General features: G+C 43.5%; 1 protein-coding gene across 7 annotated transcripts in view; it reads right to left on the reverse strand.

The window, feature by feature from the left end:
- The window catches only part of PEX14 (peroxisomal biogenesis factor 14), a 139,577-nt gene that overhangs the window by 118,890 nt on the left and 8,088 nt on the right, over window positions 1-12,599 (reverse strand). For 3 of the 7 annotated variants that reach the window (XM_082461327.1, XM_082461321.1, XM_082461322.1), the window contains exons 2-3: window positions 10,131-10,215; window positions 3,496-3,543 (exon numbers count right to left, since the gene is read on the reverse strand). The exons of 2 other annotated variants lie outside the window; for them this stretch is intronic. In XM_082461327.1, coding sequence (XP_082317453.1) covers window positions 3,496-3,543; window positions 10,131-10,190 — 108 coding nt within the window. In that variant the 5' untranslated portion in view covers window positions 10,191-10,215. The remainder of the gene's footprint in view (window positions 1-3,495; window positions 3,544-10,130; window positions 10,216-12,599) is intronic. 2 more of the 7 variants (XM_082461324.1, XM_082461323.1) reach the window with 1 other exon arrangement.

Consider the following 12,599-nt stretch of genomic DNA (forward strand, 5'->3'; position numbering starts at 1 on the left):
CGACCCAGAACCTCTGTGACGGCCCGAGCACGCGCCCACACAGGGGATGAGAAATCGCGGGTCTGTGGGAAACTGACAGAAGGTTCTGAACACGTCTGGGAGAAGCTAGAGGTCAGTACTCTGGAGCTTGCCCTGGGAGGCAAAGTTCAGTGAACAAAGTATGAAGAAAAAGTAATCAGCCGTTTTAACTCTGGCAAAGAGTTTTGTCATTAACAATCAGAGAATTTCAACTGGGAGTTTACAGAATTCATCAAAATGAGTCTGTTTACCAATCACCAGCCCTGAGGACATCATGACATTATAGAGCAATTATCCCACTAATGTGGCCAGAGTTGCTGGGTTGGTTCTTTTGGGAGCGGAGGAGGATTGAAGGGGCAAGAGAAGGTACGTGCAGTGTCGCTATGCGGCTGGAATCAAGACCAGGGGATGGCTATGAACACAAATGTGTCAGTTAGAGACCACAAGACCATACTTATCAACTCAAAATCACAAGCCAGTTTTTATAGCCCAGAGAGGACAGATATGAAAATCAGGCCCTCCTTCCCTAGCAAATAGAGCAAAACAATGATGCAGACACCCAAATACATCCACCGAACAATGAAACTTGCACCGTACTGACTAATCAGTAGAGCCTCTTTTGTTGTAACTCACTTTTTTAATAAAGGGAAAAATTCTTCCAAAGTGCTCATCTAGTTCTGAAAACAAAGAACAAGATTATTTGCCTTCAGCATCCCATGCTTAGCCTTTTTAGTGTAGAGAACAGGCAGCTTCCATTAAGGAATTTTGTGGAAAATATGCACCCCACTCAGTTAAAAACAAAACCAAAACTAACTGAGCACGGTGCTCCCTCAACACCGGACTATCCTATTCCTCCAGACCTGGCTTCAAGTTTCACAGAAACCATCCCTAAGCACCCCCTACCCCCAGAGAACTCTTCCTTCTCTGAATAATGAGGGCTCTCTTATACTCCCAGCCAGGCAATTCTGCACCAAATTATATACAATTTTGTACTGTTTGCTAAAATTATATACAGCCTTGTGCCGTTTGCTAATTGTTTCGCGTGTAACAAATGCATTTTCTTCCCCAAATAAGATACATAAATTACTTGGGAAGAAGGCTTAGCTTTATTCTTCAATTGTCTGTTCCTCCTGAGCACCCAGGAGACAGCTAACACACACGGCCGGAGGAATCTCCCCTGGGAAGGTGTGACTTGGGCTGAGTGCCTCGGGGCTTTCTGTGGGTGGGCGCTCCCAGCCCATCACTTCTCTGGCACCCTATGACTCTCTCCGGCCCGCTGCCAGTTCACAGCGGCTCATCCTCTACCCCCGACCTGCCACACAAGCCGTCACTAGCCCTCGGAGGCTTCTCTGCCTGGCACCCTCCCACTGCCACTCCCAAGAGGCAGAAGTAGCTCACACAAGACCATACAGCTCGGCTGGTGCCCTCATTTAATCAGGCTGCTGCAAATGGTTGACCAAAAGCAATAAGGGCATGACTGAGAGACTGTGGGAGTTTAATATAAAAAAATTAATAAAAAAAAAAAGACGGGAAGGAGGAAGGGTCTACCTTTTAATAGGGCCCTAATTACACAACTCATAGGATCAACCCAAATGAGATGGGAGTTTATTTCGGGGTTTTTTTTTAATTATTGTTTTTTTATATATATATAAATTGCTGCTATGTGTTTTCTTTCCTCTGAGCAATTATGCAGCAAGTACGTAAAGAGGGGAAAAAATATTAATTAAATATAAGGTTATTGTAGAGTTAGCCTTGAGAGAATGAGTCTGAACTCTGGACGATCGCAGGCTACTAGGGTTTGAAGACTGCTCAGGGCCTCCCAGAAAAGAAAGAAAGAAAAATACAACCAACCAACCAACAAACAGATGCAGAGTACAGCAGAAGAGCAGTGCGCAGAAACACTAGCAGAGCCAAGGGGCTGCAGGGCTCCAAGTACCCAGAAATCAGCGAGGCTGCCAATTGCCCAGGGCTCGTTGCTAGAAAGAATGCCCAGAAGTTTATACAATCATGCCCCAAAAGGAGGTCCAGCCAATCTTCTGGTGATCAGTAGCTAAATCCGTAGATAAAAATGTAAAAAGAGACTGAGGAATAAAGGACTGAAGAGGACTGGAGTGTCCAGCTTGAACTTCAGTCCGAAGCCACATCCACAACTCCGGCCTGAGGGGCGCCGAGGCAGGCCCCACGGGAAACCAGTTCCCTACCTAAGGGGCTGGCAAAGCGAAGGCTCCTCTGGCTTTTACACCACTGAGACGGCAAGGAAGGACCCAGGCAACACCAAAAGAGAGAAATGAAGCCACCCGGGAGTGGTGGGAAGCGAGCTGCACTTGGAAAAAGCAGGTGACATGCAGGACAACAGGGCTCCCCTCAAACAGTCCTGGCCGGGCTGCTATCACCCAGGCCTTCCTCCAGCTCAGTCAAACCCAACTTGCCTTCTGCCTTGGAAAGCCTTAGCACAGACTGAAATTCAGATTTGTGCATACCAGCTAAGGGCCTCACGTCATCCCCTCCCACTACCGCCAGAAGGAGAGGGAAGAAAAACAGGTGAAACTACAGGCCCTGCTGAAACAAAAGCTTGGTGGTACATCCCTAAGCTTGCTATCACTATTCAAAGAAAGAAAAAGCTCTGAAAAGTTAAACCTAAAGCTGGCCCCTCCATAAAACTTATCTGGTTTGTACAGGTCTTTTTTGTTTTTCTTTTTTTTTGGCCACACCGTACGGCTTGTGGGATCTTAGTTCCCTAACCAGGGATTGAACCCGGCCCCTCGGCAGTGAAAGCGCAGAGTCCTAACCAGTGGACCACCAGGGAATTCCCTGTACATAACAGGTCTTAATACCCAGCCATCAGGATTTGCAGCACGCCTTGAAATGCAAAGTACAATGAAAATGGGGTGGGTGGGCGGGCGGGCAGTGCTCTCACTCAGACCACCAAAGCAAAAGCACTCTGTAAAGAAAATTATCTTCAGTACTTAGTAGGCCTCTTCCCTATCAACAGTATAAGCAGATAATGTTGGAAATGAGTATCACAAACCTAATTACTGACCAGGCAAAAATGGAACTCTCTCCCTTATCTGTTCTTCAAAGGCCACCTGAAGTGCCCTCACCCTGAGGAGCAGAATGGCTATTTCAGACAATCAAGCAGCTACTTGGTCAGGCCCAGCAACCTCACTCCAGCTCAGCCTCCAAAGGTTTCAGGCATCCCACTAATTACCACTGATTCAAACAAGTAAAATGGTGCATCACCACACCTGGGGTGGATGCTTTCCGTTCCAGAAAAGACCAGGCTTTACTAAGGGGCGATCTCGCTAATCCCTGAGTGCCAGAAGAGGAATCAGAAGTCAGAGGTCACTCGCGGGCTGTCTCCACAGAGCACCTACTCCTAAAGGGGCACTACTGATGCAAAACTATAGGAGCATAAGGTTTCTTGAAACTCAGTATTTTAATTATTAGAAAATTATACTATATATCATGGCTTCTTACCAGCGGCTCTCGAGGCGCCACATTTTCACTTCCTGGAGTAGAGCTTGGCTGCAAAGAAAAATAAAAACAAAAGTAAGATCGCAGTGCCACCCAATGGACATCAAAAAAACCAAAGGTGTGCCATTCTCGAGCAACACACACAAACAACTACTTCTCGTATTTCTCACCAGTTTTCCATACCGCAGAGAGCTCTGTGGTGGGTTACCTGTAAGAAGCAGCCCGAACAGCCTGAATTTGCCAGTGAACACTAAGAGACTGTTTCTGGGTTTACTGTCACGGCACCTCAAGAAGGCTGCATTTAGCTTAGGAGGGCCCCGGCAGCTGAGCAGCAGGGGCTGGGGACCATCACAAAATCCGCAGCAATAGGAAAGTCCACAAAAGGCTTTAAGTGAAAGCCAAACTTCCCTTTTGCCATGTCTCCCTGCCACACTGACCAGCGAGAGCAGAGCAAAAGTGGAGAACCAGATTCAGCCACAAGGGGGCCCCAGTTGCCCACACTCAGCATTTTCTCTGGGCATCTATTTGGAGCCAAGGAAGCAGCAAACTATGGACACTGGTTCCTATTTATCACCTGTCACTAAGGATACCAATACCCAGCAGTAAAGAAAGCCGAGTTTAAATCCTTTCTGTAAATAAGCTAGTGACAAGCTGACAGATAAACAGAGCAACCCACAGCCAGGCAGCATGTGGCCCACTCGCCTGGCCCTAGTCTGTTTCCTTCTCTGGATCTCTCCCCTCACCCTCGCACTTACCTTCAACCCTTGGTTGATCTGGCCAGAATTCAGAGAAAGGGAGAGACAGAGACAGAGACAGACAGACTGGGAGGAAATCTACAAATCTCCAAGAGAAGGAAACAAGCAGCTTGAGAGAGTTATGATTAGTTTACTGTTACTGATGTTCAAACCAATTTCCAATTATCTACAGATAATATCCAGACAAATGAGCTAATCTGTGGGTCTCAGGAGCCAGCCTCCAAACTCCTCCCAGCTAGTCAGATGGCAAGTGCCAAGCCTCCTGGGAAAAAGGATAGAAGGTGGAAGAGGAAAAAGTCCAGTCCACAGAGGGTCCCCAAAGATTTCCTCATGCCCAGTTGCTACCACACAGTGGGCACAGGGCACAGCAGCAAGGACTCTGCTGGAAGGACTCTATCTCCTCATCCAAAGTCCTGTCTCAAGAGCCCCTTCTTCTGCCAGGACAAGAAGGTCAGCCAGCATGAAACTAACTAGAAAGTGTAGAAACTAACTAGAAAGTCTCAGAGAACCTGAGCAAGCTTTCCCTTCCTCCCTCCCCCACTGTCCCTCCCTCCTAAGGTTCCAGGCATCAATAAGCTCATGCGTTCAGATCTCTAGCCCAGACCCCTCTGAGTTCTACACCCAACTGCCTTCCTGCCTTCTCTTGGACTTAACAAATCCCATAACAGATTCATAATCCTCTCCCTCCGCCACATGTGTCCGCTTCCACTGTTCCCTGTCTGGGTGAATGTCACAACCTTCCACCAAAATATGCAAACTAGAATCCAAAAGGCCATCCCTGACAGCTCTTCCCCTCACTTGCCAGAGCAAGTCCTGCCAATACGCCTTCCTAAATATCCGTGGAATCAATCATCCACTTCTCTCCATTTCTTCTGCCATCACTTAGGTCCAAGCTTCCAAAAACCTCCTGCCTGGACCACGGCAATAGCCTTCTAATCAGCTCACGCACATCCATGCTGGCTCTCTTCTAAGTCATTTTCCACACAGCAAACAGACTATCACTTCAAAATGATAATCCGATCTCATCCACCGACCCACCCCAGTAAACAACAACAACGCTAATATAGAAAAGCCTTCTCAGCTTGGCCACGCGTCTTCTCTGACTACATATCAGGTCTGCGTGGCACCACGTACCCCAGCTCTGCGCAGAACAGACATACTGGCCTTTGCTTCCTCTGTCAATGGGACTTTGCACCAGGTATTCCCTCCCATCCCTCTGACAATCTGATTCATCCTTCAGATTTCAGTTAAGTCACTTCTTTGGGGAAGCATTCCTTCTCTGACAGCCATGACACGGTCAAATCTCCCTAATATACACTCACACCGTATACCTCTCCTTCAAGGGCTGGGCAGAACTGCAACTTTAAGTGTGTGATAGCCGATCGATGTCTGCGTCCCTCGCCAGATTATAAACTCCACATGGGCAGAAACTGTCTGTGTTTGCTCATCACTGTATCCCTGGGGCCTAGGACAGCATCAGGCATAGATTAGGCCTTCCATAGATATTTGCTGAATGAATGAATGGGCAATAAAGAGCAGAACAGATTTGGTCTGAATGGGTTATATAAAGTTCACTACCTTCCTGAGGGCTTCCTTCACTCCATTTGGTAAATACTAAGCGCTAACATTTATTTAGCTCCTTCTTCATTTCATTCTCATAATAAATGTATGAAATTATTGCTGATGAGGAAACTGAGGCAAGGGAGGTTAAATAACTTGCCCATGATGACTCAGGTAGTAACTGGTACTAAGATGATTTGAGCCCTCCAACTTAATCAAAATAATCGAGTTTTGTTTAGACTACATTTTAGTAAGCAACAACCTTAATGCTACCCCATAAATAATAATGTAGGTTATTTGACTAGATGAACCAAACTAACACAAACAGCTTTAATATTTAGGAAGCCTGATTCTGATTTAAACCAAAACTTTCTTCCTGAGATACAACTAATCACTGAGTCATTATCTCCAAGGAACTTCCCTTAAAATTAGTTCATCCCCTGAATAGCTAATGTCTGCCAGAGGAAAAACTTTAAGCAATATACAGTACCAAGTAAGTCTCTTTCATCGTATACACTTCTGTACCTTTCTAAACTGTGAGCCATGTAAATATATTCTGCTTTAAAAAATTAAATACTAAAAAAATTTAAAAGGAAGCTTCCCTTTCATCCCAACAGCCTCCTCTTCCTTGGGGACACAGCACTGATGTTGGCTCCTTATATATTCTTCCAGGGATATTCAAGGCGTACAAGGAGCACACATGTGTGTGCATATCCCCACCAAGGAATTTAAACAGCAACACTCTCCAAATTCTTCAAACCTTGGCTTCACAGAGCCTTCTGGGGTCTCAGCACACCAAAGCCCAACCTCCAAACTCAATCTCGGAGGCTGCTTAGAAAGGAACAAGCATTTCCGCACCCGTATTCCAACTCACGGTACTGTCTGAGGTCGGTCAGACCTTACCAGTTAACTCACAGAGGACTTCTCGCCAATCTGGGAATTGCCCAATATGATTACATTCTAGATGATTCGCCAGCTCATGTTGAAATATCTGTAATCTAAAATGGACCATCCCCATCTCCTGTGTCCTTTAGAAAACTATGTCTTGATGACCAAGACAGACTTCATTCCTCTTTACTGCTCTGCACATTGATTTCCTTGATAATAGCATCTGAAATTCTTCATTATATAACTAGTTTATTATCTGTCTATCCTTTAAGTTCTTTGAAGGCAGGCACTTTACCACCTTAGTGAAGGCGTATCTTTAGCACTTAGAATGTCACTTGTACTCAATAAATATGGGCTTAATTAATTTTTTAATTTAAAAAATTAAACCAAAGGAACCACTTTATATACATAAGCCAAAATGAAGCAAGCAAAGGACCATAGCAGTGTCTTTCCCTGGAACAGTTCACCTACACCAAACCACAAACCTGGCCACTCTCAAAGCAATGTCACGACCCAACGGTTCTCAACCCTGGGGCACAATCACCCCCGCAGGGGCATTTAAAAATGTGTGGAGGTGTTTCTGGCTGTCACAGTGACCAGGGAGTCCCATCGGCATTTAGAGGGCAGAGGCTTGGGAGGCTAAATGTCCTGCAATGGACACAATGAAGAACTATTCCATCCAAACACCAACAGGACCCCTGGGAGAATCCTGACCATTCCGCTTCCTCATAATGAGGAGGAAGACAGACTCCCATCTTTTACATGACGCTGCTTCAAAAGAGGGCAAAGGCCTGAGCGGGCAACTGCTTGTCAGAAGCTGAACTAAGCTCACACAGGTCCGTGAGTCTCATCAGGCCAGCTTTTGTGAAAGTCCAATACTTCTCAAACACCTGCCCCTACATCGACCCCCCTTTAAGTGGTCAAGTCTATTTTCCAGCCTGAAACAAATCCCTACAAATTAAATTCCAACTTAATCCTGAAAAATCTTGACAGGGTGGTTTATGGTTTTAAAAATAATAATAGTAATAGTAAGGTTTAGAAATCACCAGCTGAGGAAGAAGAAGTAGGCTCTAAGGCAATCCGCAGTCAGGATCCTCAGGGGCCAGAATGCAGAGAGCAGGCAGGAGGAAGAGAAAAAGCATCAGAATGCTTTAAAAAACAAGCAGGCAAACAAAAAAAGGGCACAGTGGCAGGGAGAGAAACGCGTCAGTTTGGTAGAGACAAAAGGCGCTCTCACTCCTGCTGTCCAGGCATTGACCTTCCCCAGCCAGGAGGTGTGCCCACGTGCTGACCCTGATGCAAAGCAAAGATCAACTGCACACACAGCTCAGATCTGAGCAACCAGAAGAACACTCAGTTCTAGCAGCACTCATCCTACACCTGCCAATGACTGTGTAGCTCTGGGTATGCCCTAGGCAAGATATGGCCTATAGTTCTTTGCTGGGAAGAATAAGATTCAATTCAACAAATGTTGTTGGAGAGGCACTGGTATAGTGGCAAGTGCATGACCTTTGGCATTAATCACTGAGGGGCTGTGGGTATACTGGTCAACCTCTCTGAACCTCAGTTCCTCATCCACGGGAATAATGGGAATAATACCAACACCCCACATTCAGGATGAGATGAGGATCATGGAAGTTATATCATTCGTCTGCTCAAAATGAACCAACAGAGTCTGCCCTATGATGAAGTAATAGGGACCAGGTTTACCCTCCCACTGTAAACAACTAGAAAACTAAACAAAATAAATGGCACCACTGTTTGTAGACACTGGACAGCAGGCAATACAGGACTTTGATTCCTGACAGAACAGAAACAAATGATATGAGCCCTAAGACCGCCCTGGCTTCTGCCAGGTTTCTGCACATTTCAGACCAAGGAGCCAGGGCGGGGGCAGTGGTGGGAGGGGGGAATCCCAGCAGATCACAGCAACAGATTGAGGAAACAGACTGGAGTTCAGGGAGGCTAAGTCAGCTGAAAGGTGCAGGACAGGGTTCCAGAGAGGAGGGAGCTTTGCAGAAAGGAAGCTCCAGAAATCTGCACAGAGGTTTCCTTAAGTCTCTACTGAATATTAAAATTTGTACATGCATAGAATGACACTCCACGAGACTGAAAAAAGATTGATGAAGAAGCTGCAAGCTGAACAGTTCCCAGAACCCTCACAGGTCTCACAAGCCCCAAGCACCAGAGTGGAACATCCTCCCTGCTCGATCAGGGCCTTTGGTAGAGACCTGGAAGGGCCACATCTTGCGGGGGGGAGGCGCGGTCAGATCACCCCTAGGATAAAAGCGACCCTAGATCAGGACTTGAAAGAATCAGAATGAACCAAAAGTAACTTAATCACCCACCAGAACAAAACTCAACACTCTTTAAAGATCACAATCCAGACCCTCAACGATGTAAAATTCACAGCACCCAGTACGTAATGAAAAATCTCAACATGTGTCAAGAAGCAGGAAACTGTGACCTATAATAATAAGAAAAATTAGCAAACAAGAGCATTAAGACAGGTGTCATAACTTTATTCAAGAATTTAACTCATTTAAAAAATACAAATATCACATCATGTTGTACACCTGAAATTAACATAACGTGGTATGTCGAGTAAACCTCAATAAATAAAAAAGAAAAGAATTTAAAGGAAAACATGGTCATGGTAAGGAGAGAAATGTGAGGTATACAAAGAAAGTAGAACTTCCAGAGATGAAAAAACATATCTGAAATAAAAATTTCACTGAATGGTAATGACAATAGGTTAGATACTGCAGAGAAATAAGTAAGTGCACTTGAAAACATAGGAACAGAAACTGAGCAAAATGAAGGACAGAGAGGGGGAAAAAAGACCAAAAAAAGAAAAATATTTGAAGAAATAATGGCTGAAAAATTTCCAAGTTTGATGAAAACTACAAACTCACAGATCCAAGAAGCTCAACACACTCCAAGCAGAACAAACACAAAAGCGACTAAGGTACACCATAATCAAATGCTAAAAATTCATGAAAAGGGGAAAATCCTATAAGTAGCCAGAAAAAAATGAATCAAAATTAAGAATGACTTCAGACTTCTGATCAGCAACTGTGCAAGCCAAAAAAAATACAATGGAACGGTATCTTTAGCTCTTCCTTGGCGCTGCCTACAGAGGTGGCGGCCACCATGGCTGTCCTCAAAGCCCTCGTGAAGCTCAAGATCGTCAAAAAGACCAAGAAGTTCAACCCACACCAGTCAGACCAATATGTCAAAATTAAGCGGAACTGGCAGACATCGAGAAGCACTGACAACAGGGTGCGCAGGAAATTCAAGGGCCAGATCTTGATGCCCAACATTGGTTATGGGAGCAACAAGAAAACAAAGCTCATGCTGCCCAGTGGCTTCCAGAAGTTCCTGGTTCACAACTTCAAGGAGCTTGAAGGGCTGCTGATGTGAAACAAATCTTACTGTGCTGAGATTACTCCAAGAACTCAAAGCCACTGTGGAAAGAGCAGCCCCGCTGGCCATCAGAGTCGCCAATCCCAACGCCAGGCTGCACAACAAAGAAAATGAATAGACAGGTCACGTGCACATTGTGTTTGTGTTTAAAAAAAAAAAAAAAACATAAAAACTCACCCATCTGAGATTTCAAAAAAAATAGTATCTTTAAAATGCCCACAGAGGGCGGGGCGGGGGGGTGGGCAGATACAACATGACTGTCGACCTAGAATTCTATATCCAATGAAAATACCTTTCAAAAATGAATACAAATTAAAGATTTTTTCAAAAGGAAAAAAAAAAAGCTAGAATTTGTCAACAGTATACTTGTACCACAAGAAAAGTTAAAACACTCCAATTAAAAGGAAGAGATTGTCAGACTGGGTGGGGAGAAAATGCAAGATGAAGCTACATATTGCCTACAAGAATCCCATTTTAAACAAAAAGACACACATAGCTAAAAAGCCAAAGGATGGAAAATGATATACCATGCAAACACTAATCATAAGAAAGCTGTAGTGGAAATATTAATCTCAGGCAACTTCAAACTAAAAGATATTACCAATGATAAACAAGGACATTTCCAAAATAAAGGAGTCAATTAAGAAGACATAATAATCCTGTATAAGTATGCACACATAATAGTTTCAAAACACATAAAGTAAATCAGACCGAATTTAAAACATAAAAAGACAAATCCATAGTTATAGTTGGGGACTTTAATAATCTTCTCACCTTAATCAAAAAGTCAGTAAGGATACAGAAGACCTAAATAATATTATCAACCAACATGGCCTAATAACATTCGCAGAACACTTCACCCAACAGCAGCAAGATATGCATTACAGTTGACCCTTGAACAAGGGAGTGAGGGGGAGCGACCCACACACAGTCAGAAATCCACATATAACTTTACAGTTGACCCTCCATATCCAAGGTTCCCCATCCACAGACTCAACCAACTGCAAACAGTGTAGTAATGAAGAATGTATTTATCAAAGAAGCTTTTAAGTGGGCCTGCACAGTAAAAACCTATATTGTTCAACGGTAAAATGTATTTTCAAGTTCATAAGGAACATTCATCAAGACAGACCATAAAATAAATTTACAAGACTTGAAATCATATAGAAAATGTTCTCTGATCACAATAGGATTAAACTAGAAATCACAGAAAAAAATACGGAAAAATTTCAAATGTTTGGAAATTAAACAGACTTCTACATAATCTATGGGTCAAAGAAGAAATTACAGGGGAAGTAAGAAAATATTCTGAACTGAATGACAATGAAAACACAACACATCTAAATTTGTGGAATGCAACTAAAGCCGTGCTTAGAAGGAAGTTTACAGTTTAGTTAGTCACTTTAGAAAAGAAGCTAGAAAAATAAGAACAAATGAAACCCAAAGTAAATAGGAAGAAATAAAATTTAAAACTTACAAACAACAGAGAAAAATCAATGAAATAAAAACTGGTGTTCTGAAGAATACTAAAATTGATAAATCTGTATGCAGACTGATCAATTAAAAAAGACATTAATTTCCAATATTAGGAATGAAAAAGGGGAAATCTCTGTGTACTTTATATACATTTAAAAGATAAGGGAGGGACTTCCCTGGTGGCGCAGTGGTTAAGAATCCACCTGCCAATGCAGGGGACACAGGTTCAAGCCCTGGTCCAGGAACATCCCACATGCCACGGAACAACTAGGCCCGTGTGCCATAACTACTGAGCCTGCACTCTAGAGCCCGCGAGCCACAACTACTGAGCCATGTGCCTCAACTACTGAAGCTCGCACACTACAGCCTGCAACAAAGAGAAGCCACCACAATGAGAAGCCCGCGCACCGCAACAAACATGAGCCCCTGCTCGCTGCAACTAGAGAGAAAGCCCACGTGCAGCAACGAAGACCCAACGCAGCCATAAGATAAATAAATAAAAATTTAAAAAAAAAAGATAAGGGAATATTATGAAAACCCTTACAAACAAATTTGACAACTGCAAATGACTGCAAATTCCTTGAGACACAATATGCCAAAGCTGACCCTAGGACAAAAACAGAAAAGCTTAATAGCCTTATATCTGTTTGTAAAATACATAATTAATAATTTAAAACATAATTTTAAAATACTTAATTTAAAAAGAAATTAAGGGACTTCCCTGGAGATCCACTGAGTATGACTCCATGCTCCCAATGAAGGGGGCCCAGGTTCAATCCCTGGCCGGGGAACTAGATCCTGCATGCATGCCACAACTAAGAAGTCCACATGCCGCAACTAACACCTGGTGCAGCCAAAATAAATAAATAAATAATAAAAAGAAATTAAGTTTACAACAAAAATTTTAAAAGAAAACTCTAGGCCCAGGTGGCTTCACTGGTGAATTCTATCAAACATTTAAGAAAAAAATTATAGCAGTCTTATAATAAACTATTTCAGAAA

Source organism: Balaenoptera physalus, assembly GCF_965194825.1.
Source record: "Balaenoptera physalus genome assembly, chromosome: 1".
NCBI classification, from domain to species: domain Eukaryota; kingdom Metazoa; phylum Chordata; class Mammalia; order Artiodactyla; family Balaenopteridae; genus Balaenoptera; species Balaenoptera physalus.